This window comes from Muntiacus reevesi, chromosome 14 (assembly GCF_963930625.1).
Source record: "Muntiacus reevesi chromosome 14, mMunRee1.1, whole genome shotgun sequence".
NCBI classification, from domain to species: domain Eukaryota; kingdom Metazoa; phylum Chordata; class Mammalia; order Artiodactyla; family Cervidae; genus Muntiacus; species Muntiacus reevesi.
The window spans coordinates 44,871,569-44,897,413 of NC_089262.1; the positions used below are offsets into that span (position 1 = coordinate 44,871,569).

The 25,845-nt window shown below is 40.0% G+C and overlaps 2 protein-coding genes across 3 annotated transcripts in view; one reads left to right on the top strand and one right to left on the bottom strand.

Annotated features, from left to right (window-relative positions):
* CDC20B (cell division cycle 20B) overlaps window positions 1-25,845 on the bottom strand; it is a 59,384-nt gene that overhangs the window by 30,010 nt on the left and 3,529 nt on the right. Inside the window, exons 3-4 of the mRNA XM_065905304.1 lie at window positions 2,783-2,998; window positions 594-724 (exon numbers count right to left, since the gene is read on the bottom strand). Coding sequence (XP_065761376.1) covers window positions 594-724; window positions 2,783-2,998 — 347 coding nt within the window. The remainder of the gene's footprint in view (window positions 1-593; window positions 725-2,782; window positions 2,999-25,845) is intronic.
* On the top strand, window positions 16,034-21,026 carry GPX8 (glutathione peroxidase 8 (putative)). Of its 2 annotated transcripts, XM_065905625.1 has the most exons (3): window positions 16,035-16,273; window positions 16,920-17,181; window positions 20,430-21,026. In XM_065905625.1, exons 1-3 carry the CDS (start codon window positions 16,070-16,072, stop codon window positions 20,591-20,593), a joined length of 630 nt encoding a protein of 209 aa, XP_065761697.1. In that variant the 5' UTR covers window positions 16,035-16,069; the 3' UTR covers window positions 20,594-21,026. The 2 variants fall into 2 exon arrangements, with proteins under 2 accessions (XP_065761699.1, XP_065761697.1); XM_065905627.1 differs by lacking the exon at window positions 16,920-17,181 and having other exon boundaries at window positions 16,034-16,273.

The window sequence follows — 25,845 nt, forward strand, 5'->3', positions numbered from 1 at the left end:
AATAATTGTTAACTTCGTAGAGAAATTAAAACAAAAAACCCACAAAACTTAAGGGAAATATTTGAAAAGACCATCTTACAGAGGAGGAGTCAAACCAATCTGTCAAAGGGCAGACAAATCACCACATACTTTCCAAAGAGTTGGGAAAAGACCACACAACAGAACTTTGCACTGAGAGGAAACATACTATAGTATGCATAATTTTATTCTATTTTTTTTTTTACCACACTACTTGGCATGCAAAATCTTAGTTCCTGGACCAGGGATCGAACCCACACCCCCTGCATTGGACACATGGAGTTTTAACCACTGGACCATCTGTGAAGTCCCCCTGTTCTTAATCTTTACCTTTTGGATGGTTAGTCTCATTTTCACTTTTTTGACTGATGCTAATTAAACACTTTTCTATGTTAATTAACAATACTGTTTATTTTGGAAGTGTCCTTCATACACTCATTTTTCCTATCAGGAACCCATCCTTTCCTTATTGATTTGTAAGAGCAAATTTGTAAGCCAGCTCTTATCTCACATTTGGGACTCAGCTGTTTGAGATTCTCAAGATGAGAAATCTTTGGTTTTCTCTCTTCACCCACCGGGCCTTTTGAAGCAACTTTATCCTTCCAGCCTCTCTCCAGTGCATAAGGAGCCTTCCCAAACTGGAGAGCAGAGTTATTGGTTTCAGAACTTCCTTTGTTGGGGGTCTTCAGCGGTTCCTTGTAGGATCCTGCCAGAAAACATTTAGCTTTGAATTTGGTTTTTAAAATAATAGCTCAGTTGATAAAGAATCTGCCTGCAATGTAGGAGACTCGAGTTTGATTCCTGGGTTGGGAATATGCCCTGGCAAAGGAAATGGCAACCTACTCCAGTATTCTTGCCTGGAGAAACCCATGGACAGAGAAGCCTGGCAGGCTACATACAGTCCATAGAGTCGCAAGAGTTGGATACGACTTAGCAACTAAACCACCACCATAATCTCTTAAACCTTTGGTGGGAGGTCAGTCCTTGGCATGTACAAAACAGAACGTAAAGACGTAGGCCCTCATCTCTCCAAAGTCCTAGGTGGGGTGGGGTGGAGGGGCGCACAGGGTCGAGGCAGGTTACTGGGTTCATGAGTGAACACTGGGTGAGAAATTCTCTCAGTGGTCTCAGAACCAGGAGGAAATGTCAAGAGTAAAGACCTGAGTCCAACTGCAGCAGCAGCAGCAGCAACAGAAATGATTTAACTCTGCATGGAAAGAATGCATTTGCGCCTTTGAAGAATGGATACTAACAGTTCAAAGTTTAAAATGATGGTGAGAAGAGTAGCTGGTTTGCCCAGGTGGTGAACATCCTGCCAGGAAGTCACTATGGAATGCTTGCCTGTCAGTCACTCATGTTCACTACATGATTATAGCAAAACACTGCCTCTCCCTCTTCCTAGTGCACAAAGATGTAAAACTAGTTTGAGATGACTTTAGTAAAATACTTCCTAGGTTACTGTCATGGGAGAGCCAGTGTTGTTTGCATCGTTATGATCCATGTCTATTCTCTTCTCAAGACAGAGAAAGCCCTTTACCAGACTTTTAACTGCAATGAAAACCTTCACAAGTCATCTTCTTAAGTTAAATATCTGCTATATCACTTGTTCATCAGAGGAATCAAGGCACAACCGGATTAAGTATTTGGCCTTTTGCCATGTGACAATCTCTTCTCATTCGGACATACATGTTCTGGACAAGCTGTCACTGATGTTCCTAGAGCCCAACCCCTCTGGGCTCTAGGCTATCCAAAATCTAAGAGGAAGGAGGAATCCAAAATCTAATTTCAACTTTGCTGAAACACTCTGCAAAGTTTTAGATCGTACTCTTTGTCCTGCAAAATTATGCATGCCTGTTTTGTGATATTTGTAGACGAGTAAAGAGGAAAAGAAGCTGGCTCTCTGAATCTCAAATGAAAAAGAAAACGTTGCAGTTGAATGCTAGTACTGATCATCCCAGTTATCAACAAAGAGTTCACGTCCAGCAGCCTAAGGAATCCTGGACCTCTCAGATTTTGTCCACAAAGCAGGACAGCAAATGAACCTCTCTACAAACATCCCTTTTAGGATGGGAGGGTCCTCAGTGTTCACTTTTCTGGAACAAAAAGAAAGAAACCCCACCAGCAAAACACTGAGAAACCAATGTTTCTGATTAATAAGCAGTATAAACTTAAATGGAAAATAAAATAGACTTCTTATAAAATTATTTTGTCTGATTATCTCTTAGAATTCTAAATTTCTCATGCAATGGCTTATTTGAAAATAACTAATTAATTAAGGACTATGAAAGAAAAGGGAGCCACTTTAGTGAGAAATTCCTCTAAAACAATTAGCCAGAAATTCCTCTGAAACAGTTAGCATTAAAATCACTCCTCAATTTAAAATATCTTTCAGAAGACAGCCATAAGGATGACCTTTCTCCAACCCTGTATCTCCTATTGCTTCAGCCAGCTATTTTCAGTATTGTTACTTACTATTACATGAGAATTTCACTGATTTAAAAAAGATTTGGGCTTCTTCTCAATCTGCAGGACTATGGTGCCTCATTGTGTCTAATGTCACATTTAAATACAACATACTTTCTTTCGGTTTTGTTTCAGTTCACCCCTACCCCTGCCCCTTTGGAAATTTCTTATTCAAAAGGAGAAAAAGAGAAAGCAGTTGACTAAATACAACACTAGGTATTTCTGTAAGACAAAGATTCTCTCAGAAATATATCTTTTTTTAAGATTTCAAAACTGGCTTGTGGCATCTCCATTACCTCACCTGGAGTCACGGTCTCTTTGTCAGGAGTCATCTTCAGCACCGTTCCTGGGAGGTCAGTGGTTGACTGCTCCTCCCCAAAGCAACGGGCTGTCACATCCCCGGCTTGGCTCTGCCGCCATCTTGTGGTCATCGGGCTACTGGCAACAGGAACTTCAGCTGACCGGCTCTTTGCCAAGTTGCTGGTGAAGTTCGAGTATGTAGTATTAACTACATTAACTACCTATTTAATAACAAAAAGATCCATGATTTACAGTACCCTCAATGATACAATCATTAAGATTCCTTAAAAGAGAATTATAAACAACTCATCTAGTACAATACAACATGTATATGTTGATATATATACATGAAATTTTTAATTTTTGTGACCTGGGAAAATGTTATTTTACATATGCATATAAAATAAATATATGATTACTTATTTTAACACACACACACACACACACACACACACACACACACACTCAGAGCCTCTGCTGAGGGTCTCAAGACACACCAAAGCAATTGAGGGAGTGATTATACTTATGCTTATTACTATTACATAACAAATATAAAATATGAAGTTGAATAACACTATATACTGAGCATATAAGATGCTTACATAAAATCATAAAATTTCATAAAATCTGGAAATGAACAGCAATTTTCTAAGTCCAATCCATTTCACAGATAGGAAAACTGAGGCCTAACTTGCACAACTTCTGTCCATCCTTTCTGAGAAACAACAGGAGTTTGGTAGTTACAGATCCTTTAGTGGTGAGCCATGTCCTGGAGCTATGTGAAATTAAAATGAAAATGAGTTATTTTTTAACAAAATGATAGGCATATTAGGTTGTGCCTTTCTGCCGTGTCTCTTTGCAACCCTATTGACTACAGGCCCCCAGGTTCCCCTGTCCATGGGATTTTCCAGGCAAGAACACTGAAATAGGTGGCCATGCCCCCTCCAGGGGATCTTTCTGACTCAGTACAGAACCTGGGTCTCAAGTCTCTTGCACTGGCAGGCAGGTTCTTTACCACTAGCACCACCGGGGAAGCCCCAGGTTAGTAATATGCTGTGCTTAGTCGCTCAGTCATGTCCACCTCTTTGTGACTCCATGGACTGTAGCCCACCTGGCTCCTTTATCCATGGGGATTCTCCAGGAAAGAATACTGGAGTGGGTTGCCATGCCCTCCTCCAGGAGATCTTCCCAACCCAGGGATCAAACCCAGGTCTCCCACATTGCAGGCAGATTCCTACTGCCTGAGCCACCAGGGAAGCCCAAGAACCCCGGAGTGGATAGCCTTCTTAGGGGAATCTTCCCGACTCAGGTATCAAACTGGGGTCTCCAGCACTGCAGGTGCATTCTTTATCACCTGAGTTTATAAGGAAGCCCATATTAGGTTAATATCCTTCTACAAAGGGCTCTTACAGAAATTTAGAAAAGTTTGCCATCCCATAGGAAAAACAAGCATGAGACATAAAAAAGCAGTTCACAAAAGAGATATAAATGCTCCCAAAATATTCAAGCGCATTCGTAATAAAAAATGCAAATTTAAAACAATAATAAGATGTTAGCAATTTTTTAAAATGACATTTCCTAATGTTGAAGGTTCTAGAAACAAGCACTGGCATACAGTAGTGGAGTGTCAATTAGTGTTTGGAAAGGACAATTTGGTGATGTGTGTTAAAAGCCCTTTATTATGTGCCTAACCTCTACTGACCTAGCAATGTCACCTAGAAGAATTCAAGGAAGAAAACCAAAGATTGCAGCATCTATTGAGTGCTTACCACATACAAACCCATGTGTTAAGAGTTTTATGCACATTCATATATAATCCTCAGAAACACTTGGTGAAGCAAGTCTGTTATTTATTCCCATCTTACCAATGATGAAACTGAGGTTCAGAAGTTAAGTGAATTGCCTAAGGTCACACAGTGAGTAAATGGAGATGCTATACCCTAACGTTATCTGTCTGACTCCACAGTCCACACTTTCAACTGAGAACACAAGGATGTGTACTGCAGTATATAAGGGGAAAAAATGAGGGGACTCAGTGTTCACCAGGGGAGAAATGATCAGGTAAACTGTGGCATCCATAGAAGGGAATACTCTGCAGTCATTAGAAATGATGACACACATCAGGGAAATGCAAATCAAAACCACAGTGAAGCACCACGTCACACTCACTACTATGATCAATAAATTTATCTATCTATGACTGTAGGTGAGGATGCAGAGAAATTAGAGTATTTGTACATTCGTTATGGGATTTCAAAACTGTACAGCTGCTATGGAAAAAGTTTGGCAGTTCCTCAAAAAGTTAAACCTAGAATCACCATATGACTAGCAATTCCACTCCTGTATATGCCCAAAAGAAATGAAAACAGGTACTCAAATAAATACAGATGTACGGATGTTCATAGTAGTGTTACCAACTCCAAGCTCACTCTGCTCAGGCCAATGAATCTGAGAGACGAGGTGTTGAGGAAAGGAAGAGACTTTAATCAGGGAGCCAGCAGATCAAGAAGATGACAGGCTAGTGCCTCAAAATAACCATCTTATCGCATTCTGGATGCCAGGTTCTTTTATAGATCAGAGATGGGGGGAGGTGAGGAAGCAAAGTAAAAAAGCCATTAATCTTGCAAACATCTCCTAAAATGGCAAGCCTCAGGCAAAGGATGTGTCCACAAGTGGACAGGGCTCTGAACAAAGGCACGTTAGTTTAACAGTAGGGCAGAGGGGCAGGATTCTGAGGCAACCATTCTGTACAATATAATAACAAATGGACAGGGAAGCCTGGTGTGTTGCAATCCATGGGGTCACAGAGTCAGACGTGACTTAGCAACTGAACTGAATAATAGCAAAAGCAAAGAAAAGCAAGTTAAAGAAACAATTCCATCATGGGATCAGAACTGGCTTCCTCCCTGTACCGCTGTATTATTCATAATAGCCAGAAGGTTGAAACAGATAAACAAATTGAGGGCAGAAGTATGTGTGCAGTGGAATACATACATATTCCTATATAACAACATATATATATATATGTGAATATTACTCATATAAAAAGAAGTGAAGTACTCATAAAATGCTACAATGTGGATAAACCTTGAAAATACTATAATTTTAAAAGGCCAAAAACATATTGTATGATTCCATGTATGTGAAATATCCAAAATAGGTAAACTCCACAGAAACAGTAGTTTCCATGGGTTGGGGAAGGAGGAAATGGGGAGAAACTGCCTAATGATTATGGAGTCTTCTTTTGTCTTTTTTTGAGACTTCTTTTGTGATGATGAAATTATTTTGAAAGGAGACAGAGGTGGCGGTTGTACAACACTGTGAATGTACTAAAGGCCACTGACTTTTTCACTTGAAAATGTTTATTTTTATGTTTTTATATTTTATGATTTCACTTCAATTTAAAAACCTTTCAAGTAAAATAAAATTCAATAAAACATGAAAACGCTTACACTCTACTAACAAGTGAAAAAAGGACACTATACAAGAGTATTCCAATATGGCTCCCACTTCCTATTTATAAAAGAAAGATAGGAAGAAAGAAAATATGCGAGAACATTTAAGGCAGGGAATATTGGTTTTGTTTGCTTTTTTTAGTGAGTATGTGTGAAAGTGATCTTCCTTCCCAAAGGCAGACAGGTAGTTGCTTCATCTGGCAACAACTCTCTCCCCAAGGCATCAAAAGGACAGTGTCCTTCCCCAGAAACAGAGAAGACAGGAGCCTGAGGCCTCCACTGATGTGAACAGTGTTGCTTGGGGTTGATTTTTTTGCCTTTCAATTGTTCTACCCTTGTTCTTGTTTTTGAGTAGGAACAGGAAAGCTGAAAAGCAGGAAGGAGGGAGCCCGGGAAACATAAATCAGCTGTCTCCTGCTCAGAAGTCTAGACAAGAGAGCAACAGGGAAGGAGTTGGCAGGAGCAGACCCCCAGGGAGAAGTGTGGCCCGCTCAGATTTTCTTCTTCCTACTTCTGGGTTACTGTTCTCCAAGGAAACCAGAGAGTCAACTCCGACTGGAGAGGCTCAGCCGCAGGCACAGGGAGACTGGGTGGCGGGAATCTCTCTCTGACTGTAAGGCTCACGTCTCAGCCAAGAAAGACAGCGGGCTTCCCTGGCAGCTCAGTGGTCAAGAATCCTCCAACCAATGCAGGAGACACGGTCAGATCTCTGCTCCAGGAAGATCCCACATACCGCAAAGCAACTAAACCCACGCACCACAACTACTGAACCTGTGCTCTAGAACCTGGGGGGAGCCGCAGCGATTGGAGCCCACTCGCCTTAGAGTCCGGGCTCTGACAGGAGAAGGCGCTACAATGAGAAGTCTGCAACTAGAGAGTAGCCCCTGCTCACTGTAACTGGAGAAAAGCCCGCGCAGCAGTGAAGACCCAGCACAGCCAAAAATAATTAAATTTTTTTTAAAAAAAAAAGAAGAAGAAAGTCAGAGGGGCATGTTGTCCCTGTTTTAACAGAAATTGAGACTTTTCATCAATTTCTCTATTTCTTAAAGCCTTCAAATGATTCAAAAATTTTCAAATGCCATGGGAAAGCAAGCCTGTGGGCCCCGTCCAGGCTGTGGGTTAGGTCTGCACCCTCTGCAAACACCAGCCAAGCCACCCTCTCCCTTCTCGGTGGCAAGGAAGACGGCAGCCACCATATTTGAAGATTAATTTGCACCAAACATGATGCTCTTGATCCAAAGTTTTCTTGGAGCCCCAATTTAAATATATAAAAACAAAATAATCCTGAGTTTAGAAGAGGGAAAATAAAGAAGAATATGAATATGTCAAATTGAATATGAATTGAATATGTCATATGAACATGAAAAGAATATGTCAGCTAAGAAAAATGATTAAGAAACTTCACACTGACACTGAGCCATGTTTCTCTGACTTGTCCACTGTTACTCTCACCGTACAGTTTCCCCATCTGGGATGCTTTTCAACTGTTCTCTCCAGGAGCAAATTCTAGCCTTGTGGCTGGGATCAACCAGAACACCTTCCTGAAAATGTTGATTCAGTAGACTGAGTCGAGATCCACCCTCACCAAAATGGATGGGCACCATCCAATTCACAAGGGGCCCAAATGGAGCAAAAAGATAAAGGGCAAATTCTCTTGCTTCTTGAACTGAGATATCCATCTTTTCCTGCCCTCAGATATCAGAGCTCCTGGTTCTTAAACCTTCAGATTCCTTGACTTAGTAGTCTCAACTGCAGTTCCCCAGTTCTCAGGTCTGTGGACTTGCACTGAATCATACCATCAGCTTTCCTGGTTCTCCAGCTTGCAGATGACAAGGTTGTGGGGTTTAGCTCCCATAACCTCATGAACTTGTTATCTGTATCTCTACTGGTGTCTGTGTCTATGTCAATGTCTATATCCTGTTGATTCTGTTTCTCTAGAGAATCCTTATACAATAGTGGCCCCCTAAGATATGCAGGTCCTAATCTCTAGAACTTCTGAATGTTCCCTCCTATGACAGAGGTTTTGCAGATGTGTTTATCAATGTCAGGACCTTGAGATGGGAAGATCATCTTGGATTATGTGGGTCACCCCTCCTTCTAGAAGGAGGCAGAGGGAGACTTGACCACACACAGAGAAGGAGAAGGCAATGCGACCACAGAGGCAGAGGCTGGAGTGTTGCTCAATCAAGAAATGCTGGCTCACCAGAAACTGGAAGAGGCAAGGAACAGCTCCTCCCCAAATGCCTCTGGAAGAAGCAAGGCCCTGCTGACTCCTTCGCTTCTGCCAGCGAAAATGACTCTGGACCTCTAGCCTCCATAACTGTCAGAGAACACATGAGTGCTGTTTTAAGCCACAGAATTGTGGTAATTTACTACATCAGTCATTAGAAGCTAATACTTAGCACTCCTTGTGCTTCCATGGCTCACTGTGTGTGCTTCCAATAGAGCCAAACCACATTTTATGAATAATAACAGTGTTCACTGAGTGCTCAGTATGTGCCAAGCACTGAGATAAATGCATTAGAGGATTTTTCTTTAAAACTTCATCACAACAAAATGAGATAGGTACAATTACTTCCCCCATTCTCCAGAGTTGGAAAGTGAAGGCTAATAGGCTTGAACAAGATAACTTGAGCAAAGACACAGTGCGACAAGTAGGAGAGCCAGGATTCAGACCACCGCAATTGTACACAACGTGATGGCCTCTGCAGCATGCAGGGCACAACCTCATACTCAACCAGGGCAACCTGCAGTTTCAACTCACAAAGCCACTCAGTCTTCAGTCCCTGTGCTTTTAACATCTCTGCTCATGCTGTAGTCTCAATGTTGGTGTCTCTCCCCTCTTCCTCCACAAAATCATATTGAAATCCTAACCCCTAAAGGTAGGTGTCAGTAGGTGGGGCCTTTGGGAAGTGAATAGGTCATGAGGGCAAAGTGAAAGCGTTAGTCGCTCAGTCATGTCCAACTCCTTGCAACTCCATGGGGTGTAGCCCACCAGGCTCCTCTGTCCATGGGATTTTCCCGGCAGGAATAGAGGAGTGGGTTGCCATGCCCTTCTCCAGGGGATCTTCCCAACCCAGGGATTGAACCCAGGTCTCCTATACTGGAGATAGAGTCTGCCATCTGAACCACCAGGGAAGCTCAGATGGTAAGGAATGGGACTAGTGCCCTTATAAAAGAGGCCCCACAGAGCTATCCAGCCCCTTCCACCGTGGGAGGGCACAGCAGGAAGTCTGCAGCCCAGCAGACAGCCTTCAGTTGGCCACACTGGGACCCTGACCTCAGACTCCTGGCCTCCAAAACTGTGAGAAATAAAATCCTATTGCTTATAAGCTGCCCAGTCTGCGGTGTTTTGTTACAGCAGCCCACACAGACTAAGACGGCTCATATTTCACTTTGCTGATTATTTTTATGTCCTCCTACTATATCAGCAGTTCCTGAAGACCAGAGACTCTTGTCTTTTCTCTGTCTTTTATCCAGATTACAGGATATTTGCTGGCATCTAGGAGTGCATGAACAAATGAATGAATCTCTTTCCTCTGAGGCAATTAATCCTGAAAAGGCACAAGGGATTTAAGAAAGAAGCTAGAGGCAGGGAAATAAGCTATCTTCTTTCTTTCTTTTCCATTAAGAATGATTTTCAAATTGGACAGCATATAATAAACATTTCTGCAGAAACTGGAGAGTGAGATAAATTAAGCAGTAAGTACTCATCTGAGCATTTTAAATAAGTTCAAATCTCTGGGACCAGATAAATGAAAACTCAGAACACTGGCAACACTTCCAGAATGGACACTGATTAGTGATCTATAATGACAAGTGAGAAAATGCCCCCCAAATTTAGATAGACAAATGTTTTTTATGGTTTTCCAATAGGAGGAATAAGTCACTAGAAATAAGTAGCTTGCAGACAGCAGTCCAGAAGGCACAAGGCTTACTGGATCCATGTGAGGCTGAATGAATCCCCCTGCAATGTACTACAGGGGAGTTGTCCCTGGCCTAACACTGTTCAATTTGTTATTAGTGGTTTGAATGGGAATTTATCAAAATTATTTTTCCCAAGTTGAGAAGAAAGTTAAAATATTAAAAATATAAAGCCTGGGACAAAGACCAAAGTCAGCAAAATTCCATTCAATAAGAATATGTGAAAAATCTTCCCATTTAGATTGTTTTCACTGCACAGGCCTAACGTGGGAAAGAACTGATAAGAAGTGAAAATGACAGGCAGTATTAGACAACCACCTCCAGAATATGAGACAACAGTATAACACCATTACTTTGTTTAAGGAGTACAATTTTAGCTCTTAATAAGGGAAAAACAGTATCCAGGAAAAAAAGCAAGTAAAATCTGATTATCTCTGCACGAGTCAGAACTCATCTGGAGAACTGCGGCCAGTCTCAGAACTGTTCTTTTAAAAGGAGATGTACAAGCCAGGATTCAAAACTTGATTTTATTTGGAGGAAAGAGACCACAATAATAGGAGATCAGGGTAAACACAGTAACAGAGTGACCCAAGAATGGGGTGAAGGCATCTGGGGTATCTAGTCCAGAGGAAAGGAAGCCCAATAGGAGCTGTATTCTTTATTTTTTTATCAGCTGTGCCACACAGCTGGTAGGATCTTAGTTTCCCCCACCAGGGTTCAAACCCGAATCCCTGCATTGGAAAAGTCCTGGAACTGTCTTCTTTAAAGGGAAGCAATTTGTGAAATAAAAGAAAAAACATACTTTTGTATTGCTTTCATGTGACAAAACTAGGACTGACCCTGCAAAACTAGGACTGACCCCTGATGCATGGGAGGAGGCAAATCTGTATCCGACACAAACAACCATTCAAAGAGTTATAACTCAATCACTGGTAACATTTTGAATATATAGTTCTCAGGCAGCCCCTCCATGAAGGACATGTAGTTTATAAGGGCACAGATGAGCATTTTTTTAAGAGTTATGTATTTTAATGTGTTTTTTAATATTTTAAATTTTTCAATGTTGATATAAAGTTTTCCCTTATGAAAATTAATTCGAGTAAAATAAATGATGATTTGAACCAAAAAAAAAAAAAAGTCATTAACAAATGGTATGCAGACAGGGCAAAACTCAGAGATGGTATGCAAATAACTATAGCTTAAGAAACATTGCTGTAGAGTGTGGTATTTCATCTTCAATGTTTTTAAACTTTTGTTTCAGGATCTATCTCCTGCTGAGGAAATGCCTGTCGCATAGTTTTAAATGACTCAAGTATTTATTAATAGATAGGAAGAGGAAGATAAGAAAAACAAGACAAAGAAGGGAAAAGGGATGAATGACTTGATAGTCCAAGCACATCAGTGTGGCTTGTTTACCTTTAGAGTTCACATCATATTGACACTAAATCGGGAGGAATGCAGGGCACCAGGGCCAAAAAATAAATAGGATAGAGAGGTTAAAAATAAGGTCAGGAAGTAACAAAATGAAACAACTAGGAAAATAGAAACAAATACATATCTAGTGATAAATAATCTGACACACAAATATTCAGTGGGTGGGAAAGACTTAGACATCTCAAGGAAAGACATGCTGGTGATGTCAGGATCTTTCTAGAACCCAGTGGCAGAGACAAAAGTAACAAAGATGGCCCAACAGCTCTCCAACATATCCCCCCAACCACCCTTTCTCAGCCTCTGAATGTCTGCCCCTACCACCATCCTCACCACCACAAGCCCAACACAGCAGTCCACAAGACATTTCAAATTCAGGGCCTCAATACTATTTCAGGTTAATCATGAAGACCAAAATGTTTATCTTCTCCTTCTTTAATGTCCAATGCCTTCTTGTCCTAGGGAGCAGCACTACCCAAGCAAAGACTGTCAAGATCAGATATCCTTAATTCTGTCTTGCCAACACCTGCCACTAGGGGCTCCAGAGTGTCTTTAGCATCTATGCCTTCCTTTCTATGTCCCTGACCAAGGTTGCCTTCCTTAATAAATTATCGTCTCTCTGTTTGACTTGCTCTGCAGACTCTGACCCCTTCCAGAGAACTTCAGTACACATGGCCAAGGTTTTGATTGTTCTTCTCCACTCCCTCCCCTCTTCAGACCCTTATAGTGATTTCTTATAAAACTGTCTCCTGATGAATAAAACCCCTTCACCAGAGGGGTGGTACTGTCGTATTCACCAGCAGTCTGACCTTTCATGTTTTCTCCTAAGTAAGTATATTTTGTCTATTATAAAAAAAAAAAGTTCAATGTCTTTAAAATAATTTTGCTTATGAAGTTGAAAGTCCTAAATTCTAATTTTACTGTCCCTCTTATTAGTTCTGCAATAATCAGGGAGTTATTAACTTCTTCATATTTCAAAGAATTATTATATAAGGTCTGTAAAGATCTTTATACAACACATGATTTCCTTTAACATAACCATATACATACTTATGTATTAAATATAAAAAATTTTTCTACAAATGTTATTAGAATCATGTGTAGTATAAAGCTCTTACAAACGTAAGTCATTTCTTTAGCACTTGGTTATTTGCTTCCTTATAATTAGTCCCTAGTTGTTTCATGTGTTTTGTGTGCAAACTTGATTTCATACTTGTGTGAAGCTGCCTGTATCACTTACACTTTATGGTATCTTCCACAGTGCCTGAGTTGATTAATTAACTGAGTCAGCTGCTTTAGCCCATTCTTAGCCCAGCAGCTTCCCTTAGCCTTGACCTTCAACCTCATCAATCTCTTCTCCCCGTTTTGGAAGCCTTCCTAGATCTTCTGAAAGAGGGTCGGTGGGTTTTCTAACATATGATCCCCTATGAAGAGAAATTAAAAATATGGATTTATCTATCATCTGAAGATGATCTCAGTATGGACAGAACATGTAAGCAATGATGACAGATCCCCACCAAAGCTAAGAGATGATGAAATCAAATATATACAGAGAAAGACTCTGCCAAATGAAAAATGGAGAAATTTTTGAGATCCAAAATCTGTGTTCACCACTGTCTAGGGTGGGAATTCTCCAAGCTGTTGTCTTGAATGTTTGGTTAATGGGCCTCTATGAATACTTATATATCATAAATATATATATATATACATATATATATATATATATATCATGCTCCCAAGCCTTAAGAATCATAAAATTAACAAACCTACTCTGATTTGATTTTGTCTGTGACAAGAGACTTACTTAAGCTTTCAAAGTCATTTCCATATAAAGTGAATTTTCTGGTCAAATTAACATAAAACATCAGGTCTGCACAATTGTTATATTTCTGGTTGTAAAAACTAGCATGGTGGTTTCTACAGCAATTTCTTGCAAGTTCATACAGCATAATATTGGCCTTCTCAAGTCCTTTCAGCTCCGGATCACGCAATGGGAGATTCTTAGAAAACAATGGACTAGACGCTATCATAACGATTTTATTAAAATTATATCACCCTCTGGGGCCCTGCCTGGGAGATAGTCAGTTAACATCCTTTCCAGAGTTCTCCCTCTGTCCCCCGTCTCAAAGCACAGTTATAATGGGATGGATTTACATGCTTCAAATTATAGCAGGTTCTGTGAATTAAATTTTAAAACTATTTGCTTAAATAGTCTGAGGAGTTAACATAGCTGCTGTAGACACAGACATGAAATAATTTAGTGTGGAAGATACAGGGAAACGAGAGAAGCTTGTTGCTCTGTAAACTAGAAAAAGATTAAGGTCTAAAGTTTCTCAGACTTAAATGTGCTCTTGAGTCATGAGGTGATCTTGTAAAAACGCAGACCTTGATTCAAAACAGGCTGGGATGAAACCTGAAATGCTTTGTTTCTAACAAGCACCCAGGTGATGGCAGCGCTACAGACAAGGACCCGAGTTGGAGGAGGAAAACCAGAGAATTTAAGTTACAGATAGCAGTGTTTAGATGTAACACAAACACAGGGGCTTTATCTTTCTCAATGACTCAGCTAGAGAACACCAAAATAATATTATCACAGTTAAGTGACAGAATACCTTTTGTGTACATTTTTAGTTTTTACTAGAAATTTTATTTACAAGAGATGAGTTTTCTTTTGTATCCATTCTTATCAGGGCCCAAGAGTGGGAGTGAGAGGCAAAATCTGTGATAAGCCTTTGGTGTGAGTTTCCCAGCCCTGTTTTATATTAAAAGTTCAGTCTGAGATTCTATAAGTGTTTCAGCAAAATAAAAAGTCTATAATAAAAAAAAAGAGTGGAAGTGAAGTGGTTTATGGTCTCTGAAGGTTTAGATGCCTCAGCTGTGGGCATTGCTCAGCTGCCTCCAAACACACACAGCCCAGGAGCAGGGCTGGTAGCCCCTTTAGCATTTTCTCTAAATCTCCAGAGATCTAACAGCAATGGGAAGGGACTCTCACAAGCTTCTCAAATCATTCCATGCATTTTTCTAGCACTTTCTGCAAACTCACCACATCAACAGTCAGGCCCTGGTGGAACAAAGCAACTTCATTCAAAACTTGCTATGTGTCCTTTTTTAAAGATGGCTAAAGAAACCATGGCTTTCAGGATATGCAGCCTTCAATTCCCTTTCCATATTTGCTCCTAAAATTTTCAACAGTTAGGCTTCCCATAGAAGGTGGCAGCCAAAGAAAAAAAATGAAGACAAAAGATGAAACAACTAGATGATACACCCAAGTAGAAAGGTGGGGGGCGGGGAGTTGGGGGGAGCAGTGTTTGCCTTTTGTATAGAAATATCTTCCCTGGTAGCTCAGTTGGTTAAGAATCTGCCTGCAATGAAGGAGACCACCAGCAATACCCAAGACCTGGGTTTGGTCCCTGGGTTAGGAAGATCCCCTGGAGAAGGAAATGGCAACCCACTCCAGTATTCTTGCCTGAAAAATTCCATGGACAGAGGAGCCTGGTGGGCTACAGTCCATGGGGTCACAAGAGTTGGGCATGACTTAGCGACTAAATCACCACCACCACCATCTTATTTGTTAAAGTTCTGCTTTATTATAGACTTAAGTTTTTCCCCATCTAGAGTTTTCAGCCCATTGGTGAACCTTGAAATCATTTTGAAATCAAAAGCAGGCTGTTTTAAAAACACAATAGAAAAAAAAAAAAAAAAAAAACCACAAGAGACCAGGATGTGCTGCAGTTCAAAGGGGAAACCTCATTTAATAAAACTTCTCAGGTACACCTGTGTGTGTACTGAGTTATACCATAAAGTGCATTTCTTACTATGCACCATAACCAAAAATTTGAAAACTCACTGAACTATAGTTTGTTTTATGATAGAGGAGGGTTTTTTAAAGACATCAGTGTTTTTCATCTGTTTATTTTTACTATATTCAGCTGGCACTGCCTTAGCTGGATGAGGTCTGAGCAAGTAGCCTTTTCAGATATTTCACTGCCCTTTCCACTATAAATTCCTTGAACTTACAGTATGTTTAAGCCATATGACTTTATATACATATAAATATTAAATTTCCTCCAATTAGGTGACATACTAATAGACCAATTTAATTGAAACTCTGAACTACTGGGTATTAAAACACTCAATCTGCTACATTTAGCCAACTTCTGGAAGTACTTTACAGCTTTTAAGATACAAGGGCACCATCTTCTGGTGAAATATTTTCTTTGCTGGGCAGATATGAAAGAGCTACCAAAAATGTCATTTTTCAAGCAAAAATTACAACTGACATCCTATATACATTGATATTTTTAGAACTTTTTACTTCATTTAGGAGTTTGCTCCATCTCTGAGACGGAGCTTTCTATTCCCCAGCAGTGACAGGAGCTAGTCTGTCCTTCCTGACTTTCCGTTAAGCGAGCTGGTTTCAAGTTTCAGCTCCTCCTTGAATTCCAGCTTGCTGAGACTTTCCTCTAGAATCATCCAAAATGGAGCCTCTCACAGCCTACCCTTTGAGATGTTCAGGGCCCAAAGCAAAGGCATTTGCAGTCTTGCTGTCTATGGTTCTGTGCACAGTAATGCTATTCCTCCTACAACTCAAATTCCTAAAACCTAAAATCAACAGCTTTTATACTTTTGAAGTGAAAGATGCAAATGGAAGGGCGGTTTCTCTGGAAAAGTTTAAAGGCAAAGTAAGTTGCACTTTCTGATTTTTCTATTGTTTGTCCATGTTCTCTGCTTATTGTCTTAACAGTCCATTTTTTACTATTATATATTCATGTTATAATTTAGTCCTCAGAGAAATGTTATTAGTATATCACTTAAGCCATCAGTGCTCTCATAGTTCATATAGTAATTGATAACTGATTATCTTAACTATTTGCTTTAAAATGTTTTAAGTGCTGGATTAATACTTTAACTTGTTTTGGAAATTCTAATAGTAATATGATTATGGAACGTGCCATATAATGTGAATATGAAAGTATTAACTCCACAATATAACAGCATTAAAAAGCTGTTAATCATATTTTATGTTTTATTTTTTAAAAAAACTTTCATGAGTACCTAGAGTCGGACACGACTGAAGTGACTTAGCAGCAGCAGGGCTTTATTAATGGTTATGATCTTTCAGAGTTTTAATTCAGGCATTCGGGTTATGATTTTCAGTAGAATTGGGGACATCTACTGTATTGAATAAATTTCATAAAAATATGAAATAACCATCTGTCAAAGGTTGTATTCCTCCAAAATGGTTTAGGGTTTTAACTACTTGCAGAATTTTTTTTTAATCTTTTATTTGCTTTACTTTCCGGTTGGATTTTTTTCTTTTTCCGGGAGGTTGCACTAGTTGTAAACGTGGCTAGTGACTGCCAACTCACAGACAGAAATTACTTAGCACTGCAGGAACTGCACAAGGAGTTTGGACCATTCCACTTCAGCGTCTTGGCTTTTCCATGCAATCAGTTTGGAGAATCGGAGCCCCGCCCGAGCAAGGACGTAGTATCTTTTGCAAGAAATAACTTCGGAGTAACATTCCCTATCTTCCACAAGATTAAGATTCTAGGATCTGAAGCAGAACCTGCATTTAGATTTCTTGTTGGTAAATATCTACCTTGCCTCACCAATTTAATGTTTTTAGTTGCTTTCATTTTTAAAACAAATGTACCAGGACCATACTTTCCTACTTCATTTTAAATGTTTTAGTGGGAAAGTTTTATAAAACTATCAAAGAGCTAGATTCTCATCCTCTGTAACTTTCTAGAAGTTATGCTTTCCTAAAATCAATGTTTTAACTTCTTGGATGGCAAAATAAATCTACTACAGTGTATTTTATTCCTTATTTTCTCAAAGAACATAGTTTAAGCTCTACACATCTCTTATCAATAATGCTGAGCATTATTAATTAAACTAATCTTTCTGGTTAATTTTATGTTGCCTTATCTGAGATATTATCCTCAAGGGTGAATAACTTCTCAGTTTGCCAGGTGGTTTTTGGTAAAATTCAAAATAATACATCTTGATTTTTTTTGGAGGAGGGTAGTAGGCTCGGAGGAGGTAATGGCAACCCACTCCAGTACTCTTGCCTGGAAAATCCCATGGACGGAGGAGCCTGGTGGGCTGCAGTCCATGGGGTCGCGAAGAGTCAGACATGACTAAAGTGACTTAGCAGCAGCAGCAGCAGTGTTAGGCTACCTGTGTAATTAAGCTAACTATGGAAGTCTATTTAAAGGTTTTTTTCAGCATAAAGGTAGTGCAGTATTGTGATTAAGAGCTAAGCTTTAGCCCTAGGGTACCTGGGTTGAAATCCCTGCTCTGTTACCTTTGCTGTGTGACTCCAGGCGTATAACTTAACTTCTCTGTGTCTGTTTCCTCCTTTGTAAAATGACATCAATAGTATCTACCCCTTAAGATTGTTTGGAGGTTTAAGTGTGTTAATAATAAAAATAAAGTACTTACAGAGCTTCCACTGTCCCAGACCCTATTCTAAAGGACATTCATGTCCTCTCATCTAACTTATGTGGATGATTGCCTCAGTCGTTTCCACAGCAGGTAATTTGAATCTTGCTAAAACCATGACCTTAGCCAGGCAATCAATCTTCCAATCCAACAAACTGGCTAATGATATTCTATAATATTTAAATATGAAAGCAGAATCTTCCAAAAACACTGTATTCAAATTTCTAGGGAAAGTCAGCATAATGACTAACACCATCAATAACAATGAAAATCAGGTCTTTATTCCTTTTATTTCCAGGATACACTGAGGTGAAGAAAAGCCAGAGCATGTGCCCGTGTAGTCACCTCTCAATTATAACAGCCAAATACTTGAGCACAATAGCTCCTAGGTTCTTCCCCTTTGTCACTAAAAAAGAAACTCCACTTACCCTGTCTAATCAAAAAGGTAACAGTGATTTAAGGTTTCCCTAAAGTGAGATAAAGCTCCAAAGACAAAGACTATGAAATGATGGCTAAATGAAAATTAGATCTTTTAAAATTGGTCAAAATAGTAACTGATCAAGTGATCACAAACAAGATGGCTCTGTACAGGTGCGCAGGTTGTTCACTGAACAGGAATAAGGAGTTACATGGGGGCTGAAACCCAAGCAAATGAAAGGTATGTGCCTAGGGACTGTTCCCACCTAGAAGAGTATCTTTTTCTAATTCACACAAAGATACTGGCTAGAGAGAGCCCTGCTCTGATGAGGGTTATCTTTTAAAATACATTTATAGAAAATGTTTATTTTTCAGAATGATATTAAGAATACTTTATCCAATTAATATGATGCTCCTACCAAGTCAATGATGTTTGAGCTAATCAGCAATACTCCTAATAATGAAATAATCAGTGTAAATGTATGCAAAGTACAGCACATATAAGTAAACATTAGGCTACTTTTTATTTTTTTTTAACCTATGCTCCCTTATTGGTTCTTTCCCCAGCATAAACAAAGGATCCCCCAACCTTAAAAATTCTAAGCAGTATGTTCCTTCTACCTACCTCATCACTAACATCTTTGAAAGAATAGTTAACATTTGGTTTCTCTGCCTCCCTGTCTGTGCTTCCTTCTTAGATCACCGTGTTTGATCTCTCATTCCAACAGCTCGCCTGAACCTAGTGGGTCTCAGCCTATGACTTCTACTCCAGCTCCTTCTCTTCTTTCCAGGTTCCTTTTTTCCATCCACCCTTACCTCTACTGTTCCTCAGGATTCTGCCACATCCACCCGGGCTCTCCTCACTCTGTCCCCTTTCCCTGGGTGAGCTCTAGCTCCTAAGCTCCAAAGCCTCCTCTGATGGGGTGTCCCACATAACCGGAATCCCCTCATGTACAAAAATGAACTTGTCATCTTCCTCCTAATATCTTCTTGCTTTACCTTGTCCCCTATTTTAAGAGCATGAGCTCTTCTAATAGGAAGGTCTAGATATCAATCTGGACTCTACCATTCATTAGCTACACAACCGTGAGTCTAGGCCTCCATTTTTCTCATCTCCAAAATGGGGATAATAATAATAGCCAACCATTTCAGGGTTTCTATACAGATTAAATGAGAGGATCCATTTAAAGCACTAAGCATACATTACTAGGCATATAATAATTATTTATATTTTTCTCATGAAGGGAAGTCGCTCAGTCATGTCCGACTCTTTGCAACTCCATGGACTTAGTCCATGGAATTCTCCAGGCCAGAACACTGGAGTGGGTAGCCTTTCCCTTCTCCAGGGGATATTCCCAACCCAGGAATCAAATCCAGGTCTCCCACACTGCAGGCAGATTCTTCACCGGCTGAGCCACAAGGGAAGCCCATTTTTTTTCTCATACTAGTCAATAATAATGCACACAAATCCTGTATGATATAAATAGAAAAAAAGTTTTACATTTCTTACCTAAATTAAGATGTATCAAAAGGATGTCTACAGTTATTTAGCATTCCTTACTATGTAATACGTAACAATATAAAAAACATACATTTACTATGAAAAACAATTCACACATTCATGTTACCAAAGACCATAGAGCATCACTTTATCTTAAAAAAAAAGTGAAGCAACTGAAAGTTTCAGCTAGTGACAAGGTAAATTTTTAGCGGTTCAGATCAACAAATCTAGTTGATTTCATTTCATGATTCTAGTTCAGTACAATCTTTAGTAAAGTCACCAAGTATACAGACATCTGGTTACACAGACTTTGAGTTTATTTGGGTGTTTTGCTTTTTGTTTAGTTTGGTTTTTGAAATGATGACAATTCTAGAACTTGAGTCCAAAGTCGTAATTTTTGCAAATACTAATAGAAATGAAAATCTTGACAAAGAATAAAATTTTACTCATGAAAATATATTCTGATATTTTAGATTCTTCAAAGAAGGAACCAAGATGGAATTTTTGGAAGTATCTGGTCAACCCTGAAGGTCAAGTTGTGAAGTCCTGGAGGCCAGAGGAACCCATTGAAGTCATCAGGCCTGAGATAGCAGCTCTGATTAGACAAATGATTATAAAAAAGAAAGAGGATCTATGAAAATGCCATTGAACCATTATATGGCAATAGTCAGAATACAAAAATGTCTCCATGAGGATTTGGTCCCCTTTTAAATTAACTCTAACAATTAAATATGGCACTGAAGGATAACTTCCTTTTATGTTATCTTGTTAGTGAGTAATAATGAATGTCCACAGTACAGATGTTACCTAAAGCAAAAATAAACAGCAGCCAACAACTCTAAATGAAATATATTAAATACTTCATCTGACCACACTAAATAATTCAGAATACCAATGTGCTTCAATATCCTATTGTTTCACTTGACATTTTCTAGGATTGTACTTGATGGAAATGTCAATACACTAGACCATTGTTTGAATACAAGATACTGTGTGACATTTCCAGAGTAACTGTAAATGATATTTTTATGTAATGAAAGGCAAAATAAACATTGAAAATGTGAAATATACATAGATTCTAATACTTATGCATTTTTGTTTCACATACAGAATTTTGTTTGTTAAGTACAGGGTCATGGTATGTTTTACTATATCCAGCCAGATGAACATCATTTAGTCACTTGGTCGTGTCTGACTCTTTGCTACCCCATGAACTGTAGCCCACTAGGCTCCTCTGTCCATGGGATTTTCCAGACAAGAATACTGGAGTGGGTTGCCATTTCCTTCTCCAATCCAGCCAGATCAATTCAGTTCAGTTCAGTTGCTCAGTTGTGTCCAAGACTTAGCAACCCCATAGACCGCAGCATGCCAGGCCTCCCTGTCCATCACCAATTCCCGGAGTTTACTCAAACTCATGTCCATCGAGTCGGTGATGCCATTCAACCATCTCATCCTCTGTCGTCCCCTCATCCTCTCACCCTCAATCTTTCCCAGCATCAGGGTCTTTTCAAATGAGTCAGTTCTTCGCATCAGGTGGCCAAAGTATTGGAGTTTCAGCTTCAGCATCAGTCCTTCCAATGAATATTCAGGACTGATTTCCTTTAGGATGGACTGGTTGGATCTCCTTGCAGTCCAAGGGACTCTCAAGAGTCTTCTCCAACACCACCGTTCAAAAACATAATTCTTCGGTGCTCAGCTTTCTTTTTAGTCCAACTCTCACATCCATACGTGACTACTGGAAAAACCATAGCTTTGACTAGACGGACCTTTGTTGGCAAAGTAATGTCTCCACTTTTTAACATGCTGTCTATGTTAGTCATAACTTTTCGTCCAAGGATCAAGCATCTTTTAATTTCACAGCTGCAGTCACCATCTGCAGTGATTTTGGAGCCCAAAAAGATAAAGTCAGCCACTGTTTCCACTGTTTCCCCATCTATTGGCCATGAAGTGATGGGACCGGATGCCATGATCTTAGTTTTCTGAATGTTGAGTTTTAAGCCAGCTTTTTCACTCTCCTCTTTCACTTTCATCAAGAGACTCTTTAGTTCTTCTTCACTTTCTGCCATAAGGGTGGTGTCATCTGCATGTCTGAGGTTATTGATATTTCTCCCGGCAATCTTGATTCCAGCTTGTGCTTCATCCAGCCCAGTGTTTCTCATGATGTACTCTGCACAGTTGTTTATTAATGACATTATCATTTAATGTCAATATAAATGACATAACATTTGAAAAAGCCTTGATCATTTTCAGTATTTCTTATTTTCCAGAAGCAACTCAAATTCCACAATTAAAATATTAACACTTGAGTCAGTCTGTATTTCTGAGTGAAAATTCCAAGTGTAAGAAAAAAGCCATAAGTATATGATCATTCAGCTTGATTCCTTCAGGTTAATTTTGGTTAATTCCTTACAGGTTAATTTTGGTTGCTAATCTGGTCAAACTAGATTAGCCATTTGGAAAGAATTCAATGGTACATCATTCCCATGACTATAATAAGAATCAACTCCGAACAGTCAAAACGGTTAATGTGAAAAAAGGGAGTGAGTGTAATTACATGAGAAATATCAGCAATCTCTGAGTCTGTTGAGAATCACAACATATTTTTTCTCCCAAAGTCCTGATCTTTATGTTTTGTCAGCCTTCTAATTACTAACAAAGCAACCTTTGCCCCATAAATATATCTTCATTTCATAAAGGAATTAAACAGGAATAGTGGGGTGGGGGAGAAAAAAAAAGTAATAGTGGGGGCAAAACAATGTGAAAAAAGACATGCAAAATTTGGCTAAGAAGGAAAACCAAATCTAATTAACTGAACTGACTCTCCAGTTCTGACCTGATGAAAGTGAAGATTCTTTTTCATGATGAAATCAGCAATGCCCACCTGAGTATACAATTCTGCTACAGCGCTTAAAAGTTCTTAAACCAAATATATCCTGGAATACCTTCTGCTTCAATATACATGTCCAACCCCCAGCTCTGAATGGATTTAGTAAGCTCTCAGGTAGGGGTGAAGTGTGGTTCTCCTCAGGTCAAGGGGATCTGCAGGAGCACCTAAAGAATGCTGGTCAGTGTGTAATCAAGCCTGCTTTTCCCTCTCACCAGCAGCAGGCCTTCAGCCAGGCCACTACTTTTCAGCTTTCTCACCTGTGAATTGAGTATGGGGGGGGGGGTGTCAAACTGAACAAAAAGCCCCTTCCAAATTACCAAGGTGTGTCAAGTGATCAAGAATCAGTACTAAGCTATTATTGAAGAAATGGAAACCACCTAACCAGTCTATCTGTCCTTTGCAAGTGTGCCCCCAAAAGCTTTTAAGCAATTTGAATTCTGGGCCTCTAAGCAAAACTTTATTTAGCCCTCAAGTGCTGCTTCCGGAACATTCTTGCCATATAGTCCCACTTATGACTTCCATAGTTCACAGCAGTGCTGTGGGACTGCTGGGGTGTTTATGTGCTCACATCAGGGTACCTGCAGCACTGCACAGGCTACACAGACACCCCACTGCCAGACAGACCAGAACTGTCCCGGAGAACACAATTCAGATGTCCATCCTGCCCCAAACCACTAGTTCTCTCCAAAGGTATATAAAGCGGGTCTTTCACTTCTGTATCTCCTGACTTGCTTGCCTCATTCAGTCTGCAGTCTGCTCCAGATTAGACTAGATCCTCTCCTCTCGCCACTCTGAGGATGCAGGGAGGGCAGGTGGGGGTTGGAATGTGTGACATATGGGTGTCCATTCAGGGTTACGGCGTCCAACCAGGCTGCGCTGCGCTGTGCGCTCAGTCACTTCAGTTGTGTCCGACTCGATGTGACCTGTGGACGGTAGCCCGCCAGGCTCCCCTGTCCACGGGATTCTTCAGGCAAGAATACTGGAATGGGTTGCCGTGCTCTCCTCCAGGGGATCTTCCCGACCCAGAAATCAAACCCCCATCTCTGGCATCTCCTGCGTTGCAGGCGGGTTCTTTACCCACTGAGTCACCTGGGGAGCCTGTCCAACCAGGCTACGTGTGGTAAAAGGGAGGAGGGCCATTTGCTCTTGTGCTGCTGCCCCGACCTCAAATGTCTCATGAACACCGCCAGCAAACACACAGAGAGAAAAAAAACGCATCTTTCCTGAATTGAGCATAAGCTCCATCTCAGCAACAAAAAGTCTGGGACATAAACTGCTACAGGCTGCCTGACTGAGAAGGATAACAGAAAAATAGTAGGTAAAAGAGTATTCAGCAGTCGCCCTCCTGACACAGACAAAATCTATTTTACTTTTAGTACTTAATAAGTCATTGACTTGAAGTTTGTTTCAGTGTGTTTGGGAAGTGGAGAGGAGTACTTCCTACTAACTCCTGATCATCATCTAATGGCAGCAGAGTGTGCTGTTACATAGAGCAGAGTGTGCTGGAGATTTGAATAAATATGAATAGGCCAGAAATATTCCTGAGAAGTTGTACTTCATTTTTGAAATTGCATACTAATTATAGTGTACCTATAGCATGTATGTGAAGTCACTCAGTCGTGTCCAACTCTTTGTGATCCCATGGACTGTAGTCCACCAGGATTCTCTGTCCATGGGATTCTTCAGGCAAGAGTACTGGAGTGGGTTGCCATTTCCTTCTCCAGAGATAGCATGTATATACGTACATAAAAGTAATTCTTAATAACTATAGTATATATGGGCTTCTCTGGTAGCTCAGTCAGTAAAGAATCCACCTGCAATGCAGGAGACCCAGGTTCAATCCTTGGGTCAGGAAGATTCTCTGAAGAAGGGAATGGCTACCCACTCCAGTATTCTTGCCTGGGAAATCCCATGACAGAGGACCCTGGTGGGCTACAGTCTATGGGGTCACAAGAGTCAGACATGACTTAGTGACTAAACCATCACCATGTAACAATCATACAGTGGTGACTCATGAATGCTTAACAACCAAATCCCTAGTGGAGGAGTTCCAATTTGCGGCATTTCCAGTTTCTATGGCATGAATACTTGCACATAGTCTATTTTAATCTACTAATGGTTTCATAACTGGTTTGTAAAATTTCTGAAAATTTAGCAATTGATTCTCACCAACTAGGACAAGCCGGCTCTAGCACAAAAAGATTTAAATCAAACTTAATCAGGGTATCATAAGAATCTCCAAAGAGAAAAATCTGAAGCAAAAACATAACATATATACTCCTTCTTGTTATCACAAATATACTATTTTGACAGGTTATATACAAATGTGGATGTATACGCAGTTACTGAATTATGAAAAGCTGCTAACATTTTAATTGTATACTCACACTATAATGACCTAACTGGACTGCAGGTAATTTCAAGTAGGAAAACACTCCAGTAAAAAATAAGTAAAATATATATATACAAAATCTAAGAAGAAAAGTGAAAACTATTTCTCTATTTTCTTTAAACATAATAACTGTGTTTCAAGACTGCCCATCATGAGCTGGAAAATCCTGAGTGATCCCTGTACAAAATCACGTGTAGTCCTGACAACATGTCCCTTCGAAAGAAAAATGTCAGGTTTGGGTGGAGCTAACATGGTGACACTCTATATTTATCCCGAAGCTTGACTTCATCTTCCCCGGGGAACAATAAAATCCTACCAACTGTTACATCAAGAAACTCACACGTCACACTTCTTTCCATTCTTCACATACCCTCTTCCCTCTGAACAGTTAAGGCCACACTTTGCAGAGGGAAGCCTTCTCTTCTGGGGGCAGGGGCTGCTGGGGGAGGGCAAGTAAAGAGCAGTGAGGAACTAGGACATTTTCCAGAGGGTGTGATGGGAAGCAATTACATCCTCAGCACCAATGGGGCTGCCACAAGAGAAAATGCCCAAGAAAAAAATACTTTGAACCAATGTTGCCTGCCTCCCTCTTCTTTTTCATCCCTCTTTC

Excerpts from the sequence above, each read along its gene's own strand:
- GPX8 (XM_065905625.1), top strand. The coding sequence starts at position 16,070 with ATGGAGCCTCTCACAGCCTACCCTTTGAGATGTTCAGGGCCCAAAGCA. Across the intron at positions 16,274-16,919 it reads TGGAAAAGTTTAAAGGCAAA|GTTGCACTAGTTGTAAACGT; the intron begins GTAAGTTGCACT and ends TTTTTCCGGGAG. Across the intron at positions 17,182-20,429 it reads TGCATTTAGATTTCTTGTTG|ATTCTTCAAAGAAGGAACCA; the intron begins GTAAATATCTAC and ends CTGATATTTTAG.